The 20,400-nt window shown below is 29.1% G+C and overlaps 2 protein-coding genes across 3 annotated transcripts; both read right to left on the reverse strand.

Annotated features, from left to right (window-relative positions):
• Positions 1–2,703: 2,703 nt before the first annotated feature.
• Positions 2,704–5,650, reverse strand: LOC125855531 (branched-chain-amino-acid aminotransferase 2, chloroplastic-like). Of its 2 annotated transcripts, none has more exons than XM_049535262.1 (8): positions 5,524–5,650; positions 5,186–5,357; positions 4,918–5,094; positions 4,697–4,828; positions 4,192–4,290; positions 3,887–4,099; positions 3,662–3,774; positions 2,704–2,895 (listed from the first exon to the last, which is right to left on the reverse strand). In XM_049535262.1, the coding sequence occupies exons 1-8, from the start codon at positions 5,601–5,603 to the stop codon at positions 2,781–2,783; spliced, it is 1,101 nt and encodes a 366-aa protein (XP_049391219.1). In that variant the 5' UTR covers positions 5,604–5,650; the 3' UTR covers positions 2,704–2,780. The 2 variants fall into 2 exon arrangements, with proteins under 2 accessions (XP_049391219.1, XP_049391218.1); XM_049535261.1 differs by having other exon boundaries at positions 5,186–5,360; positions 5,524–5,638.
• Positions 5,651–13,722: 8,072 nt separating this feature from the next.
• LOC125855530 (branched-chain-amino-acid aminotransferase 2, chloroplastic-like) lies at positions 13,723–15,973 on the reverse strand. The gene is made up of 9 exons (XM_049535260.1): positions 15,829–15,973; positions 15,603–15,655; positions 15,311–15,485; positions 15,044–15,220; positions 14,828–14,959; positions 14,640–14,738; positions 14,332–14,544; positions 14,087–14,199; positions 13,723–13,874 (listed from the first exon to the last, which is right to left on the reverse strand). Exons 1-9 carry the CDS (start codon positions 15,886–15,888, stop codon positions 13,760–13,762), a joined length of 1,137 nt encoding a protein of 378 aa, XP_049391217.1. The 5' UTR covers positions 15,889–15,973; the 3' UTR covers positions 13,723–13,759.
• Positions 15,974–20,400: the final 4,427 nt, after the last annotated feature.

Genomic DNA, 20,400 nt, shown 5'->3' on the forward strand with positions numbered 1-20,400 from the left:
TTCTAAATAGATTAGGACTATTTTTAGGAAGATTTTTCCTTTTTATTTTTAATTTTTTTTCTTTTTTCTTTGCAAGTCTTTTTCCTTACTTTTTTTTTCCTTTTTTATATTTTTTTTTTGGTTTTATTAATTTATATTTTTATTAATTTTTTTTTCATTCTGTCTCTTCGTATTTTTTTATTTTTATTTTTTTTACGTTTTTTTTCTGTTTCTTTCTACTTTGTCCTTTATTTTTATATTTTAAATCTTTTTTGGACATTCTGTTTCTCTTCTTCTTTTTTTTTTTTTCTTTTTCTTTACTGCTTTGCTAATCAATCTTCCTCATTTTTATTTTATTTTTTACCATATAACCCTAAATAATAGTCATACCTCTTAATTATATACCTTAATAATTCGAATTAAAGCGATAATCATCTTACTCTTATTATAAAGATAAATTATTTTTAATATATTAAAAAGACTAAAACATATTCCACAAAAACTTTTCTGAATCACTAATCAATTAAATTAAACTATTATCTTCTAATCACATCGATTAATAATCAATTCAAGTAATGAGCATGCGATTAAATATATGAAATTAATATCTAATTATCACAAACAAAACACACTTATGTCTTCTTAAATTACGGAAAAAATAACATGAAGCTAAAAACAAAAACATGGAACATTGTTCAAGAAAAAATTGAGAAATTCATGGGATACATGCTTTTTTTTTCATGATTCTACAAAAAGGATTAAACATATAGTTTACATGAAAACAATTCAAAATAAAATAATATAAATAGGCTAAGGCAAGAACGCACCTTCAAATTGTTTTTGACTAAACAATGAAGAATAACGTAAAAATCTACAGATTTCCAAAGTTTAGCAAGGCTAACTTTAAGATCCACAAACTTGGAACCCCGAACAAAACCTCTTAACTCTAGACTTAATTCTCAAAAGAAAAACTCACTTTTCTTCTCTTTGCTTTTGCTCTAGTTTTTTTTTTTCTCTGTGTATGTGTGTATCCTCTGTAATTTCTCTACTGAGCGTGTTTTTATAATATTTTAGGTGTGAGTCTGATGCTAACTTAAAGGAACGTGAAAGAGTGGGTAGTTTTGTTTGAAATCTAGTTGAGAATTTTAAGGTTGAGATAAGGGAATGAAATAAAAAATAGTAATATAATATTAACAAAACAAATAATAAATAATAATAAAACAAACAAACAGAAAGAAAGAACGAAGAGAAAAGAAAGAAAAGAAAAAAAATTTAATAATAATAAACAAAAAGAAACGTGTAAAATAAATGAGAAAAGATCGTGCAAGAGGCAAAAAATAATAATAAATAAATAGAATAAAAATAAAAATAAACTAAATGGGAGGAGGATTTTTAGGAAATAAGTTAAGAAGTTGGGGGTAATTAGGATAAAGGTAAGGTAATTTACAATTGTTTGGACTCTTCTTTTTATCTTTTTTTTTTCTTCTAATTTTTTATAAGATATACAATTATTATTATTTATTTATTTTTAGACTAGTTAAAAGTTAAAGGATTAAAACAAATACATTAAATTCACAAGCTTTCTTTATTAAACTTTAAACATAAAGTGAGCTTATAATCTGTTGTGATTTTCAGATTTAAATTTTCATTTATTTTAAATATAACCCTACTGAAATAATAATATTTAAGTATTAAATTGATGTAAAATCTTGATGTTTTGGTCAAAAATTAGGTGTTCACAGTAGCTTCACTTTGATGTTATAAAAGTCATTAACAATATTTTTAAGTATGAGATGCTATTAATGTGAACTAATCTTCTCTATTTAAGTGTAATATTCTCACCAAGCTTGTTCAATATGCATGGTCTATGTGCTGTGCAAGTAATTTAATTTGTTGGCTTGGTGGTCCAAAGAATTTATCTACCCATTGGTTCTATTTAACTCGGAAGATTACAATTTGGGCTTATTAACGTGAGTAAGGACCACAACATACTATAGTCGTAAAACATTTATGATTATCTTTTTAGATATCATTATTTAATTTGTACATATTTTATAAGAAAAAAAGTAATCTACAGATTTACGGATTTTCAGTGTCCATTCCAAAACAATTTTAGACATGTGGTATCTAAAGTTATATATGATTAAAATTTAGGTCAATTTTTGACATAGTATATGTAAAATTGCTTTGAAATAGATAAATATATCAAAAAAGTTTATGTGCTATGAATACATTTTAAATGGTGAGCACAAAAACAAATATTTAAGTACTTCAACCCTACAACTCGGTGCTAATATTTTGGGCTCCGATCCATCGACAAACATAATTTAGGCATGTGAATGTGACCATTGTCGACAAACATAATTTAGGCATGTGAATGTTAGTTGAGGATTATGAGCTACAACTTTTTACTCTTAGCAGTGCAACTAATTAAAGGCATCAATATTATCGTCTTATTGACATTTTGCATCTATTTAAATGACAGTTTAAGATTCAAGATCAATAGAGGATATAATTGAGTTTTGAAAAATAAAAATAGCTCATATAATATTGGAATGAGACAAACTTAAACAATAAATTTGACGCAGATAATGATAGGTTACGTTATATAAACAACCAATAATTTACATATATTATTGTCACAAGAGCTCGTAAAATTTCATATACCATCAATGATTACTAGTGTGTCTATATATATATATATATATATATATATATATATATATATAGTATTATTACATACAACTTGCTCATGCATTAATATATATAATCGCAAAAAGATTTGTTAAGAAACTTTAAAATCATTCAATCTCCACGATCCAATTCCTTTCATCCTTGATAACACCTCTTTGTATCCCTACTAATCTTGAATAAAATTGCTTGCACGACTGATCTGAGCTTATTTTATATTCAATCCTGCACCACAAAATTTAAATACTTACAAAAAGTACTTATTGAGAAGGAATGGAAAAGAATGGAGTAGCTATTAAGTAAAATTAAATAACACTAAATATATCTTTATATTTGATTAACCCAAGTACAGATAAACTACATTAGACAGTAAATTATTATCATATTTACTACTTTTTCAATAGTTTGAAATAATACAAATTGTCTCACGAATTAATAATTTCATACTTGATTTCAAGTCAGACACACCTAAATATTTGTATTTTTGCTACCAGATACATTAAAATAAGGAGAGAGACGAGCAAGAGAAAGATTGAGGGGAGTGAGATAGGAGGGAGGCGAGCGAGATCCCCAGTGAATAATCTCAGGCTACATGTATCTGAGATATTACATACATGTATTTGGGATATCAGATATAGGGAGAGAGGCAAGCAAGAGAGGAGAGATGTGAGCGAGATAGGAAGATATGCAAGCGAGAGGATCATATACATGTGATCCACTTGGATACAACATATCTAGAACAAATGACACCTAATTTTGACACCATATATATGGGATACATGTATCTAGGCATGCTAGATACATGTATCCGAAGTAAATCGGATAACATTCATAATATTGCAAATTAGCATCAAAATTAAGTAATTAGCTCATAAATTAGTGAAATTTCCGTAATTTATCCTTAAAATATTTTGAAAGATCTTATAGCATTGACTAAATAAATTTGTATATTAAAATGCATTTTTTTTTTTGTTTGAATATTGTAATTTACCTTTGGCCTTTATATGTGATACTTCCAACAGGAGCAACACCAACTGCAGTTCCCGTACAGAAAACTTCATCAGCAATAAACAATTCATCAACTTCAATTAAACGTTCCTCAACCTGTATTAATTTGGCAAAAAAATAAAAAATCCTAAATCAAAATGCTTAGTCAAATCAAGCCAAGCTTTCTTATTCGATTGAGCATAGAGGCCTTGTTTTTTTTTTTGTGTACCGTATATCCAAGATCAAGTGCAATGTCTATGATGCTTTTTCTTGTTATTCCTTCAAGAATAGTTCCTTTGGCTATTGGAGTTGAAAGTACCTTTCCTTTTACAAGGAAAATATTGCAAGAAGACACTTCTTCAATATATTTCTTATTTACTGCATCAACATATAGTACATCTGAATATCCATTTTCTTTTGCATTCTTCGTAGCTTTTAAAACCTACATTAAAAAAAAATCAGTACCTAATTATTCGCATGAAATTTAATAAAACTATATACTATAATTTAGTAAGTATGTATGTATTTTTTTACGGGAGCATAGTTAGTAATGCTTTTGACTCCGCCAGCTCCACCACGTGAGGCACGATGCACGTCCTCTTCAACGTATAAGTTCAGTGGCCCTGTCCCTTGCTGCAATTGCAATAATTAGCATATACAATGATAGTAAAAAAAAAAAAGAGAAAAAACTTGCCATTTATCATTGATATACTCTTCGTTGAAAAAATGTTTCATATATATCTTATTGTTGCAAAAGTGGCGCACACATACCCTTTTCATCTAACGAAATTAATTTAAAAAAATTCATGTAGGAGTATATATAATCCTTCTAGCAAAGTTCAGTGGTCTATCTGATTTTTTTCACCCATAATTTTTTCTTTTAACTTTCTTTGATTATTATTACTTGAGTTTTTAATTTTTATTTTATTTATTTTTTCAGTCATTCTTTAAAGTAAAAATAAAGAAGTGTGAATGGAACCAGAGAAAGATGTAAGACAAAATTAAAAAGCTACTGTAATTTTTTTAATTTAAAACTAACCTTGAAATAATTCCCCACAGGGCAGGCATAGACAAGAAAAGTGTACTCAGGTGCTGGAGCCAAACCCAAAATTGGACCAGTGCCTATTAAAAGAGGCCTAATGTATAGTGCCCCTTTTCCAAAAGGAGGAATCTGCACATTTAATAACAATCCCTCAATTTAACTTTAAAGTAACAAGCTAAGCTTGATTAGGATTGAGGCGATTGGTAATAATTAATTACCCAACGCTTGTTAGCCAGAGCCGTTTGCTTAACAGCCTCAACAAATTGATCAGTCGAAGGAGATGGCATGCACATTCTCTCCGCACCAATTTGCATTCTTATCGCGTTCTGTTCAGGACGAAATAGAAATACTCGTCCATCCTCTCTTCTATACGCTTTTGTACCTTCAAACAATCCCTGTTTAAACAAAAAAATTAGATATTTTTTGAATGATTTTTAGTATATGTTAGATTGTGATTTGTGGCCCTAATTTTTATTTTATTTTTACCTGTCCATAGTTCAAGACACCAGCAGATGGGCTCAATTGGATATTGCCATAACGATTAAGTTGTCCTTGTTTAAATATTCCATCATCAGAGCATTTTGTCACGTACATATAATCAGTTTGCATTAATTGGAATCCAAGATTGTCCCAGTCAATATAAGCAGACTCCTCATCACTACTGAGATCACATCAAACAATAATATAAATGAATTTTTCCAATTACAATTAAAAATAACCACACCGCCTCTACGACATACTATATGGACATACATAATATACAGTAAGTATACAAGGATGATATACACAAAAATATAAACTTTTTTGTTTCAAATAAAACTCACCTAGTAGTAGGAGCTATTTGTAAAGAAGTTGCTGGTGGTGTAGAGAAGAGGGGTGAGAGAGTAGATTGAGAAGAAGCCATTAATTTTAGAGTAGATGGCAGAAAAAAAAAGACTAGAAAACTAGAGATTGAAGAAGTATATGATATTTTTGGAAGGAATTCATGCACATTATATACTAGAGTTAATTGTGGAAAAAGAACGGACTTTGCCCTTTATTATCTTTAAAATCTACTTGATTCTCCTAGTTATCATTAAAAAAAAATGATAGAGCATATAGTTAGTGCTAAAATACTTTAACACTTTTGGATGGTTGTTACTTTTTATTTCATGTTATATTATGTTGTATTGTATTATTTTAATAAATATGATATTTGAATAGATTATATTGTTCTATGTTGTTACATAATTTTCTAGTTACTGTTAAAAACGAAAATAATAGATCATAGAGTTAGTGCTAAAATACTTTAAGGGGGAAATTGTTGTAATCCATTGAATTAGAAGAGTGTCCATTTAGTTAATACATGAACTACTTACATTCATGTATGTATATTTCCTAAGTTTTATGAACCATTTTGGATAAAAATGTATCCATTAATTTGGGCATTTATCGTAGTGATTTTTGGATGATTTCTCAATTTATAAATAGGGTTGTCATTCACCATTGTAAGAGAGAATTAATTAAAGACATTTAAATAAGACGATCTCTACATTCTTCTCTTCATATTTCTTGTCTATATTGTTGGTAGTATATTGCTTATATTTTACGATAAAAATAATAAATTTAATTTTGCCTTAACTATGGAAAATAGGATAACTATGCCCATCCGTTTAATTTTGGTCCCAAAAAAGTCACGGCCGTTACTCAAATAATCCATTTATAACTTTCAAAACTAAAGTACTTTAATTCACAAGTAATTAAAAAGGTCAAAGTACTAATTTTTTTTAAACCTATGCAAAATGAAATAATTCGTTGGTGAAAAATGACAAAAATTGCCTTTAATCCCTTTAAATTATTACACACAGAGATCCATTAATTTTAAGAGTATAAGTGGGCTACTAAATAATAAGGACTTTTATTATGATCAAAATCCAAAGGAGAGTGTAATTGTCTTATTTCTATAAGTTAATAAAAAATGGATCAAATTAATCCTTTTCACTGTTTTAAGAGTATCAAATGCTATTTATGTGATTTTGATAATTTAAATTCTAATTAGGCATGGATCCCATGTTAGAATTCATATATTAATTCAATAATATTTAAACTTGAGATACATTGATTCCAGCTCATTGATCTAGATTATCTAATTAAATTGTTCTACTACGATGAGAATTAAAATTATTTGAGTGGTAAACACCCTTCATCTCCAACCTTAAGGCGTTGAAGTTGTGTGTACGAGTCATCAAAAGAGTAAAAAGATTGGAAACTCTTAGATAGGGATAAAAATAAAGAATAACATTAATTATTTAAGATATTCCGTCTATTTTATTTTAATTGTCATTTTAACTTTTCTCACGTCTATTAAAAAAGAATACAAGATATACGATACTACAATTGTCCATATTTACATGATGACTTTTGACAATTGAACTACATTAAAAGAACTACGTTTTTAACTTTAAAATTGGAAACTATTACTAACTTAAGTTTTGGGTTTTTTTTAAAGTGATATTTATTCTGTTCGATCGAACAAGTCTAGAAGCAATTTATATATATTTTCCTAAGTATTATATTGAAAGATTACCACGTGATTTCTTAACTATGCGCTTCTATTTTTTTTTAATTATTCTAAAGAAAGAACAAAGACAAGCTTGCTTTTGTATCTTAATTAAAATATTGATTATGAAAAATGAAAAGAGCATCAAAGTTAGAATAAAATATATTCCCCAATAAGATGGATTAGAGTAAACATTACTCTTTTACAAGTATGTGTATGTTCACATTGTAAAGTAAAAAGCAGTTGTTGTAATAAAATGTATTAAGAAATAAACGTGCAAATTTCATTACCTTATACTCTCTCCCTCTTATATTACTTGTTAGTTGTTATTTGTTAATATGAGTCAAAATATTCTTCCTAAAATATTTGTTAAATTACAAAATTAAAATAAAATCAATTTTAAAAAAAGGTTAGATTATACCTTTTAATATTAGTTATTTTTTAAAGTAAATAATATTAATCACCAAAATTATAACTTAGAACTTAATGGATTCAGAATTTTTAGTCTATTAAGTTATTATGATTTTTTTAAACTATACAATTTATATATATTTAATAAAAAATTTAAAATAAATATAAAATTTGAACTAAAATTATTAAGATCAAGTGAACTTGACTCCGTTAATCACAACGCATAATAAAATAGGGAAAAGCATCAAAATGCCTTTAAACTATGTGAAATGAAGAAAAATCCCCTCCGTTTATAGTTTGGCTAAAAAATGTCTTTATCGTCAATACTTTGGCTCAAAAATGTCATTGCAGTCAATACTTTGGTCCAGAAATGCCCATATAGTTACAAAATGGGTCAAAAATTCCCTTTTCCAAATAAATATATTATTTTTTTCTCTTTAAACACATCTTCTTCCTAATTAAAATATTATTAAAGAACATTATTCTTGTTTTCTTTCTTCTAAAATTACTATAACAAATAAAAATGTAGGAAATATTTTTTTTCTTCTTAATCTCATTTTATCAATTAAAATAGAATAACTTCATGTACCCTTTCGACATATAATATATGTCATATATATAAGATCATAGTATATCCATCATTAATTTATATTTATATAACAATAAAAATTAATGATAATAAAATAAGAAATATTTTTATTTTTTATTTTTTTTATGAATTGAAGTAAGATAAACATTTGCTAATTTTTTTTAAAAAAATATTAATTGAAAAAGAAGTCTCAAAAAGAAAATAATAATATATATATTTAGAAAATGAGCATTTTTGACCCATTAAATAACAATAAGGGCATTTTTGGACCAAAGTATTGACGGCAAGAGCATTTTTAGACCAAACTACAAACGGAGGGCTTTTTTGTTCCTTTCGCATAGTTTAAGGGCATTTTTGAACCAAAGTATTGACAATAAAGACATTCTTGAGCCAAACTATAAACGGGAGGGGCATTTTTGTTCCTTTCACATAGTTTAAGGATATTTTTTTACCCGTAGTAACTTTTGCTTTAACTGGTCTAGGTTATAAATTTATTGAATTAGTGAATTGTCTATTTTCTTAATCCAGTGGCGGAGCCAGAAATTTCACAAAGAGTGTCTAAGTGTTAAAGCGAACCTGCTCTTCTTAAAAAGTGATTTTTTTTTTCCTATTAGTGAGATTCAAACACATGAACACTTTAAGTTTGTGTCTTTACTCTTTCAAGGCGACTGAAATCACTAGGTTACATCATATTGTTATGTTGTCACGACCCAGACCATCGTGATTGGCACCCACACTAACCCTCCGGTGGGAGAACCACTACTACAACCCAAACCAAGCAACTAAACCAAAAAGTAAAGCATTTAAGTTACGAAAGCAAGTTAAATAGCTAAAGACTGAAGTTCCCATAAACTTCCAAAAGATCTAACAACTAAACAATGTGGAAAATACACCTAGAACCTGAAAGTCAATGTACCAAAACATCTAAAGTTCAACAAGTCTAAACAAGAAGGGATACAACCCCAACTAATGAACTAATAACTAACTAGAAAATCTAAGTCTGAAATGTGGACATATATAGATAGAAAGAAAACTCATGACAGCCCAGAAGAACTGACTCACCTTTGAATTCGAAAGTGATCATTGATCTTCTAAGCGAGATATGTCAATAGCCGCCTGAAGATGCCCTGTACTCAACAAAGAAAGAGTAAGTGTAATATCAGTACACAAACACAGTGTATTGGTAGGATCACGCGCCTGTTCCATTAAGTGCAACATACATAAGCCATTACAACAAAGATAATCACATGCATATATCAAACATATACAATATCATCATCATTTAAGAACAACGTATAATTTCACATTTCTCAAGATACACAATTAACACATTTGTCCTCTCATGGAACCTAAACCCAAACAGTTAGCATACCGGAACGTGGTACCCGATCCAATGATTATGACGGAACGTGGCAACTAATCCAAATTAGTGTGTCGGAACGCAACACCATATCCAGTCAACAAGCCACAATCACAATCACAAGTACATTCTCATAATCATACAATCAAGTCATGATTCATGGCAATCATCATTCATATACCCCCATTTACAATTAATGTGATCAATAATGCAACATTCACATACATACATGTATTATAATGAAGCAAGAAAAAACATACATCACACAATTATAGAATCACAACCATCACCTACCTTGAAATAAGCTTGAAACCCTAAGAAACTTAATTCTTCCCTTTCCGGATTTGTTTCGCTTGTTCTTGGTCTACAAACAATCAATATAATATGGGAATCAATAAACAATCACTAATTACTCGGATTACTAACAATTCTTACAACCCTAGATCATACCCATGATCCCACTATCCAAATTAGGTTTTTTTTCACCATAATTTCTAGATCAAAACCATCCCCCATCGATATCTACCCATTAGATTACAATCTACAGATCAAAAAATGGATTCGGGGAGTTAAAATCTTACCTTTAGCCTTAAAGATAGTGAAAAACTGTCAAAAATCGCCTGGGGTTCGTCTCCTTACTCTCAAAGTCGAAAAGTGCAGAATAAAGACGTTTTAGGGTTTATTTCCGACTTAAGTCGCGTCGGATCCGCCACAACGGTTCTCACCCCGCTACAGCGACCCCGCCCTAGCGGGAAAAATCCCGCCTCAGCGGCTTGCACAAAACAGTGAGCAAAATAATAATTTCAAAACCCCCATTTCACAACACACGTTCAACCAATGACGCTCAGAAACTACTTGTTCCTAAGATCAATTTCGGGAGTTCTACTCACCCGAATTCAATTCCGTAAAGTCGCACGGGTTCCTTAACTACCTATCTATCTACTCATGTGATCAAATTCATAATTAGATCACCCAATTGCTACCATATTTCCCTAGACCTCACAGACTCCGATTTCGTCCAAATCTGGACTAGGTTGGGAAATCTCAAGTTACTACGAAAAAGTTTTTCGATCCAAAAATTTTCTCCGTTGGCTTTTCTATAACGACGGAACCCGGTCGTTACATATATCAAGGGTGTCCAAAATATGTTATTTAGCCACTTTGTTTATCATTTTACTTGTATATACAGTATAATTTTCCGACTTGGACACCCTGACATAAGGGTAGCTGCCACTGCCTTAATGTTTGAATAAGAATGTATTTATCAATTTGAACATTTGACAATGTGACTTTTGAATTGATTAGTCAACTTATAAATAGGGTCGTCATTCACAATTGAAAGAGAAACTTGAAGACATTTGAATAAGATGATCTCCACATTTTATTCTCTATATATATCTCTTGTCTATATTGTTAGTAGTATATTCCTTGTGAGTTTATTATTTTAATTCTTTATGATATGTGAAACTTATATTTTAAATTTAAATTTATTTAGAATATGAAAACATTTAATACGTGGCTTTCACAAGGCCACACATTTAAACATGAATATCTAAAGTTATTAAGTTTCAAATGTGATTATCTAATTGTAATCATTTAAAATTTATTAACTATAAATTTATTAAATTATTCGGGTTATATTAAATTCATAAAGATATTAGTTCAAATAAATATAATGGATTAATATAATTGAGTTAATTATTTAAATTCAATAAATATGTATTTAATTAAAGCTCGCTCCATAAAGTCCATATGTCATGTCACTTAAATCCGATTGGTTGAAGGGAATCAAGTTCCAATCACAACTCCTCTATTTTAGAGGTCCTTATAATTCAAAAAAGGGATCAAGTATTCTAACAAGAAGCTAGAGAAAGCTCGGGGATTAAAAGCCGCAAATTTCTCTACAAGCTACAAGTTCAAGAATTCAAGAATTAAAACGTTCAAGTTCAAGAAAGATCAGGATCAAGAACAATCAAGATCAAGACCACCGGATTCAAGATCAAGCTCGAAGCCCTTGAATTCAACTAGAAGTCAAGATCAAGATAAAGTTCAAGTTCATTGAAGATTCAAAAATAAGCATTGAAGCTCTTGAATCCAAGATCAAGTTCAAGTCAAATTCAAGATCAAGTTCAAATTCAAGATCCCTTGAATATATATGTGAAAAGGCGAATTCAAAGAAATCATAAAGATTGTAACACTCGCACTTTGAAATTAATAAATACGATTGTTGCAATAATTTTCCGTTATTGATTATTATTTTCTTGAAGAGAATTTTACTGTCTACAAATTCTGGCACGCCCAGTGGGACTTGCATATAGAGAGTAAACTTGCAAAAACAAAATTTTTTTTATAGTTGTACTAATTAAATGATGACTCCTCTATATTATCGTGGTTGTTGGCATAGAGTTAGCCTATGCTTATTCCCTAAATATAGTCATTGATTCTTTTCCTGCACGTGCACCTGTTAACTTCGGAAAAAATCATGTATGTATCTGTATATCTATCTGGAGAAAATGCCAGAAATTAGGATATAATTAATAGTGCACCCATGAAAAACACAATAGTGTCATTGTGTTGTTGGTACAAGTGAGAGGATCCACCTGCGGGACTTGGGTTCGAATCCAGTTAGAGTGAACTTGGGTTCGAATCCAGCTAGAGTGTATATTTCACTGTTTTTATTTTAAGTTTATTTTAAAGCTCATATTTGAGCTAAAGATAATATTGATGCACTCAAAGTTATAAATCCTAGGTTCGCCTCTAATAGGTTTTTGTTCACTTCCTCATTGGATCTATCTATACCTTACACAATTTTGGCTTATTAAAGTAAATTAAGGATCAAGATATACAATATTCGTAAGAAATTTAAGGGTTATCGTTTTCGAAAATTGTTATTTAATTTATACATAATTTTTATAGGTCGCCAATGTGATATCTAAAGTTATACATGACTAAGTTTAAATAAATTTGTAACGTCATAAATTATTTGAAATAATAAAAAATAAAATAAGTGTTGTGCAATTTAAATGGTGATTAAAAAAATGGATAAATGTCTACTTTAACCTTACAACTCGGTGTTACTATTTTGGGCTCCCGTCCAATGTCGACAAACTCAATTTACCATCAAATTTACACATCTTCTCTCGAATCTCGATCACTTGTGTAGAATATGTGGAAGGTATATATATACACACGTTGGGTTTATAATATTCACTTTCATGCATTACATATACACTACAAAAAAACATAAAAATTTGGTGAATTCGTAAATTTTTCAATAATTTTTTAAAAAGATAACCCCACAAACGTCCCTCGGTAGAAATAAGAATACTGGCGGAGTCTCTCAGTTATGTTCAAAAGAACTGATACCATTTGCTATGTCATGTGACAAGAGAAAGGTATTTTTAAGATTAAATTGTCAATAGTTCATGGACGAAATTAACAATTTTCTCCAAGTTCATATGTATTTTTTACACTTCTCTCGGCTTTTATTAAGAGCCCCACACTCTTAAAAAGGTTTGAGATAACTTGCTATACCATGTGGTAGATCAAAGTGTATTTTTAAGTTCAATAGTTAAGTAATGGGGTGCTTTTAAGACCGTCAATAGTTTAAAAAAATGAAATTAATTATTCATGCCAAATTTGGAGATATTTGCACCCCTTATTTCTTAAATAATCAACAAACAATTTACATATTATTGCTACCAATAGGGGTGTGCACGATTTGGAGTCAACTAACCATTTTTGTCCCTTTTTAGTTATTGTCTTTTATTATGATTTAGTTTATATTTTATGTTTGGACTTCTATAATTAATATACTTTTAAGTATTGTGTTTTACGTTTTATTTGTGATTTATATTAGAAAGTATATTAAAGAGATTGAATATTATTATTCTGGTTCGGATTGGGTTACACTTCTTCAAAATCAAAGACCAAAAAACTCAAATCAAATAGTACCAAATCAAACCGAAAAATCAAATGTACATTCTGATTAGAAGAGCTTGCAAAATCTTATATCATCAATGATTACTAGTAAAAGAATAAATCGAATGCACAACCCTACTACCTCGCAAAATCTTATATCATTAATGATTACTAGTAAAAGATAATACTGCATTGCTCAGCACGCATTAATATAATCACAAATGTTAAGAAACATTAAAATCATTCAATCTCCACGATCCAATCCCTTTCATCCTTGATAACACCTCTTTGTATCCCTACTAATCTGGAATAAAACTGCTTGCATGATAGATCTGAGCTTATTTTATACTCAATCCTGCACCAAAAATAATTAAATACAACCATGCATTAAATACTTGTCAGTTGGCACAATAAATTATTTAGAAGGAGTGCAAAAGAACGGGCTATTAAGTAACATTAAATATATTTTTATATTTGATTAAAATATTCCGAAAGATGTTCAGCGTTGACTAATAAAATTTGTATATTGATCAAATGCATTTATTTTCTTAAAATATTTGAATTTACCTTTGGCCTTTGTATGTGATACTTCCAACAGGAGCAACACCAACAGCAGTTCCCGTACAAAATACTTCATCAGCACTAATTAATTCATCAGCTTCAATTAAACGTTCTTCAACCTGTATTGAGTTGGAAACAAAATATATAATTAAAATGTGTCGAAAAGTACTTTTTTAAGTGTTGCATCTGATTTTATAAATAAATAGTTATGTATAAGTTAACGTTATAATGAAATTGTTTTTATTTATTACCGTATATCCAAGATCATGTGCAATGTCCATGATGCTTTTTCTTGTTATTCCTTCAAGAATAGTTCCTTTGGCTATTGGAGTTGAAAGTACATTTCCTTTTACAAGGAAAATATTGCAAGAAGACACTTCTTCAATGTATTTCTTATTTACTGCATCAAGATATAGTACATCTGAATATCCATTTGCCTTTGCATTCTTCATAGCTTTTAAAACCTACATTTTAAAAAAAAATCAGTACCTAATTATTTGCACCAAGATTTTGAATAATCCATATATTATAATTAGCAAGTATATATATATTTAATTACCGGAGCATAGTTAGTAATGCTTTTGACTCCGCCAGCTCCACCACGTGAGGCACGATGCACATCTTCTTCAACGTACAAGTTCAATGGCGCTGTTCCTTGCTGCAATTGCATGAATACATTATTAATTAATTAATACATAGGAGAGTAAAAAGCCTCCAATATTTATTGAATTTAAATAAGGAACTAACCTTGAAATAATTACCAACAGGGCAGGCATAAACAAGGAAAGTATACTCAGGTGCTGGAGCCAAACCCAAAATAGGACCAGTGCCTATTAAAAGAGGTCTAATGTAAAGTGACCCTTTTCCAGAAGGAGGAATCTGCACATTTAATAACAATCCCTCAATTAAACATTAGATAACTTGTTTGAGACTGAGGCGATTAATAGAAAAATAATTAATTACCCAACGTTTGTTAGCAAGAGCCGTTTGCTTAACAGCATCGACAAATTGATCAGTTGTAGGAGATGGCATGCACATTCTCTCCGCACCAATTTGCATTCTGATCGCGTTCTGTTCAGGACGAAATAGAAATACTCGTCCATCATCTCTTCTATACGCTTTTGTACCTTCAAACAACCCCTGTTTAAACAAAAAAATCGTTAAATATTTTTCGTATGACTTTTTTTATACATATGATAGATTTTCGCCTAATTTTTTTTTTTGGTTTACCTGTCCATAGTTCAACACTCCAGCAGATGGGCTCAAATTGATATTGCCATAACGATTAAGTTGGCCTTTTCTAAATACTCCATCATCAGAGCATTTAGTCATGTACATATAATCAGTTTGCATTAAATTGAATCCAAGATTGTCCCAGTCGATATCAGCCGACTCCTCATCGCTACTGAAATCATCAAATTATTAACAATAATTCAGTTGATTGACTAATAAATTATTATTTTTCAAGTAACATTTTAAATGATATTGAGTTATTGACGCAATTATTTCAACTATAATTTACCTGTAAATAGCAGGCTGTACAGCCGCCTGAGCCGTATAACACCTTGCTGCAATCTGCAAATGCCAGTAAATTTTTTATTTTTTTTTAAATCAAAATTATTTTCACTAAAAAGGAAAATTCAATAGTGAGCAGAGGCGAGGAGATGTAACAAATTATTCTATAGTTCTTTCTGATTGATAAAATATTTTTTGAAAAATGTTTTCGAGATTTATAGACGATGACAAACCTTTGAAGATACAGCTGAAGATTGAAATAATTTGCGAAAACATGCGGCTCCTCGAATCATTTTTGCAGGAAAAAATTAATTAAACCTTAGTATTAGATCTTTGGAGGAAGAAAATAGGGCAGAGAGAAAATTTCTGCGTATCGTAAAACAACAAATGAATGTGCGAAATTAAAAGGAAAGGCAATGCAATTTTTGAGGAAGTTTGTTAGTTGTGATTTAGATTTAAAGAGAAACGTATGTTTATATAGAGGATTGGAGAGAACATAAGGCTTATTATAACATACGTTGCATTATTCTTATCTCCATGGCGATTCAGATTATGTGAACTTTGATCGATATTTTAAAATATATATTTTAAAAAAAAAAAATTTAAATGTAAAATTTTAATTTTTATAATACTGAATTGATTTAATTCAATTTAACTTTAAAGATTTGTCCATTTAACTCTTGAAAAACAAAAAATGTTATTCTATTCATTTTTAATTTATTTGTCTGATTTTTATTTTAATTTTAATATTTTGTAATTTTAACTATGTTACTAGGAAGTTTGAATTTACGAATTATAAAAAATAATAATTTTTTTTTTTTGTAAAAGGACTGATAAATAATAAAAAATCAATTAAATATATAAACTAGACGGATCGACCAAGAAAACAATAAAAATAATACTTCCATAATATAAGAGAGATCGAGATCGGGAAGAAGAAATTGGCTGCCCTGGTCCTACCACGCCTCCAAATCCTCTCTATTTTTACTATAGACTACATTTTTTTTATTTTTTTATTTTGAACTTTAAAAGTTGACCCAAAAAAATCAACTTTAAATGTTGAATATATCATACATGTCTTTTAATAGTCTTTTTTATTGAAAAGGAGAGGAGATATTGTAATTAAAATATTCAACAACATTTACATAAAATTATGATTAAGTAATATATTAAGATTATAAAAATATAATTAGTATATGTGTTGGTAAGAGGTAAAAAATATTTGGTGAAAAGTAAGTTCCACACAAGTTGAAAATAACAGCACTTTTATAATTAAGAAATATACTTAATTAAGCATAATTTGACGGAGTTAAAGTTAATAAAAAAAGAGTACATATTATACTCTCTTTATTTCATATTAACTAAATCTTTTTAAATTTCTTTCAATGTTCAAATTAAATCATTAAATTGTTCTAAGATGAAAGTTAGCATATTGTATTCAAGGGCGGCTCAAACCCGATGGTGGCCTAAGGCCAAACTCAAACTAAAGGCCTTAAAAAAATTATAATTTTTTTAATTTTAAATCTATTTTTCTATTTTTTTTAGATGCAAAGTTGTTAATAATTTTTGTGTAGTCAATCTCTTCTAATAATACTTTTTCAATCGATAATATAGCCAAACCACTTAATCATTCTTGAGACATTGTCGATTTTAAATAGGATTTTTTAATTTTTAATTTTTAAAAACTTCTTTCAGTTGAGGCGACTGTTACGAGAATTGTTAACATTATTCGATAAGCAATGTAAGCATTTGGAAAAAAATCAAGTCTTTTTATTTGATTGAGTATCTCAATTAGAGTATTGTCTTCTACTTTTATGATTTCTCTTAACACTTTTAATTCAGAAAATAAGTCTAAACCATCAATATCGGAGTGAGTATTATGTTTTAAGGAACATTCAAGATTAAGACAATATTTTTTTAAAATTCTCATCACCAAATGATCTCAATTTCTTCCCACTAAATAGAAAACCAAAAATATTTTCATATACTTCAAATTGTTCAAATCTATTTTGAAGTGAAAAGATGGCTTGGTCTACTATGTATAAGAAGTAATCAACTCTAAATGATTTGGGCTGCTGCAATATATTTTTCTCCAAATTTAAAATATGAATTATCAATAGAACAAGTAAATTCTTAAGTTTTGAATAAGAGAGATGTAAGATTAGAATTTAGAGAAGAGAAGTGAGAATAAATAGAAGAGAGGAAGGGAGGAGGATAGAATATATAAAAATAAAATTAGAAAAAAAATAACTTGTACATTAAGAAAAAAGTACACAACTTTTTATTGGAAAGTTAAAAAAATAGAGTCATAACTCATATATATCACTTCAGCCGTTTGCATTTTTTTCTCAACGGTTTGCATTTTTTTTCCAGCCGTTTGCATTTATTATTGTCTTCATTCTAATTTTTTTTAAAATTTAATCTTGCCTAATTAATTAAAAAATGGAGCCCCCTAAAATTGGGGGCCTAAGGCCAAGAACTTTTCCTTAAGCCTAACCAGCCGCCCCTGATCGTATTCTAATTTGAATTATGTTTTATAATATAAAGAAAAACAATATCTTTAATATAATCTTTATTCTGTGTCACTTTGATCCGTTATATTTGGCATTACACATATACATCTCTTTTCAGTTCAATTTTGTGACATGATATGCAAAAGGATTTGGTCAGATCTTAAGATTATATCTAATCATGAAATGAATACGTCAAAAGAAAAAATTCTTGAGGAAATGAATACAGGACTTAGACACCTTGATACTTCCTTTAGTATCAAAAAAAAAAAAAAAAAAACATCTAACTTGACATGTCATTTGTTGTCAAAAAGGTATTACTTTCAGCTGACAAACATGCAACAAAATGATATACATATTCATCAATACATATGTTGCAAAGAAATATTGTATGATTTTCACTTCACATCTTATAGGGAATTGCTTGTATTTGACATTTTTAATAATTGATATGACGAAGGCATTTCATTCTACTATCCAAACACCGTGTAATCCTTTGCTATCCCTTTTGAGCCTTAATTTTATTTTCTTTCATACCCCTCTTTTGGAATCAAAATACAATTAAAAAAAAAAAAAGTCAAGAAAAGAAAAAAGTGAAAAGAGAAAAAAGAGAGAGAATAGAAAAGTTGGAGTGAAAAATAAAATTAAAAATCCAATAACAACAAAAAACAAACTTCCGGAACTACGTTCGACCTGATTCTTGCTTTGACAAGATACGTAGGCAACCTTATTTTGAGGTTCGGTCCAAACAAAAAAAAATCTAGAAAGTCCTCATCACAAAAACTGGGGCAAAAATAATAATAATAATAATAATAATAATCATTATTATTATTATTATTATTATTTTATTGTGTTTTTGTAAAAAGAGTCGATTTCTCTTTAAACTAAATGAGAGAAAAATAATATACGTAGTGATATAATAATATTCCTTCCCCAAATGATGATGGTGTTAAATTACTAATAAAAGAACTATCTCACGTTGATGAATTAATGACTCACTCAAATGAACTAATGTTCATCTCCTCCATTTTTAATATTTCAGATACGATAAAAATTATTCTAATAATTAATTGTCTCCATAAGTGTGGCAATATTATTTATTTATTAAAATCAAGAAACTCTAAATGATAACTAATACAGAATCTCTAACCAATTTACATGTAATTAAATTAAAGTCCTAAACGAAGTTGTCAATTTGTACTATCAAATAAATGTACATAAACATGTTGAAATAAAACTAGGAGTAAACAACAACCATCTTTGGATCAAATTAGTTGATTAAATTAACATCAGGTGTAAAAATAATTCGATGATCAAATTTAAACAGTAGCAATTCATGCAATCAACAATATGATATGCGTCATAAAATAGTGGCATATAACAATACATGTAATTTTAAGGACTACATAACATCATAATCGAATTCAGAACAATTATTTCATTGAACTATATAAGGAATTAGAGTTACCTTTTAGTAAAACTTAATTCCAATAAAAGAAACCGCTACAATCTACTGATTTCCAAAGTTAATTATAATTAACTTTAAGGAGCCACGAACTTGAATCCACGAACAAAAATCTATCTGACTTAAAGTGTATTGCTTTTTTTTTTTGTGTGCACTCTATTCCATTTAACTGATGATGGTGATGTCTATCTCTTTTTTGTACGTTTGTCTTCTATATATATAGGATAGGTTTTTTGCTTTTTTGCAGATTTTCTTGGTACGTGTGTGTGTGGGTCTCCTTTTGTTATTGACTTTTTCTTCCTTTAGTCATGTGAAGTGCGATTTGGAACTATGTTAATGTTATATTGAAATTGTTGAACAAAACATCGAGCCAAATCATCCCATGTATGCCAGTTAGAAGTATCTTGGTCTATGAACCATTCTGAGGCAATTCCCATCAAACTTTCCCCAAAATAAGCCATGAGCAATTCTTCTTTGCTTCCAGCCCCTCTCAATTGATTACAATATCTCTTTAAATGGGCTACAGGATCTCCATGTCCATCATATTTCTCGAACTTTGGAGTTTTAAAATCGATGGGTAGATGAACGTGGGGAAACATGCACAAATCATTGAACGAGACACTTTTGTGACCTCCCAATCCTTGCATATCTCTTACACTCTGTTCCAAACTTTTCATTTTTCTAGCCATTTCTTTATGTTCCTCGTTCTTAACAACTTTTTCAGCTTCAACACGGGAACTATACTGATGAGTGTGAGGGTAAGAGCTTGGAATTTTAAAAGTCAATTCAGGAGTATAATCTCGATCATATTGAACTTTAAGTAGAGGATC

Source organism: Solanum stenotomum, chromosome 2 (assembly GCF_019186545.1).
Source record: "Solanum stenotomum isolate F172 chromosome 2, ASM1918654v1, whole genome shotgun sequence".
Lineage (NCBI taxonomy): Eukaryota > Viridiplantae > Streptophyta > Magnoliopsida > Solanales > Solanaceae > Solanum > Solanum stenotomum.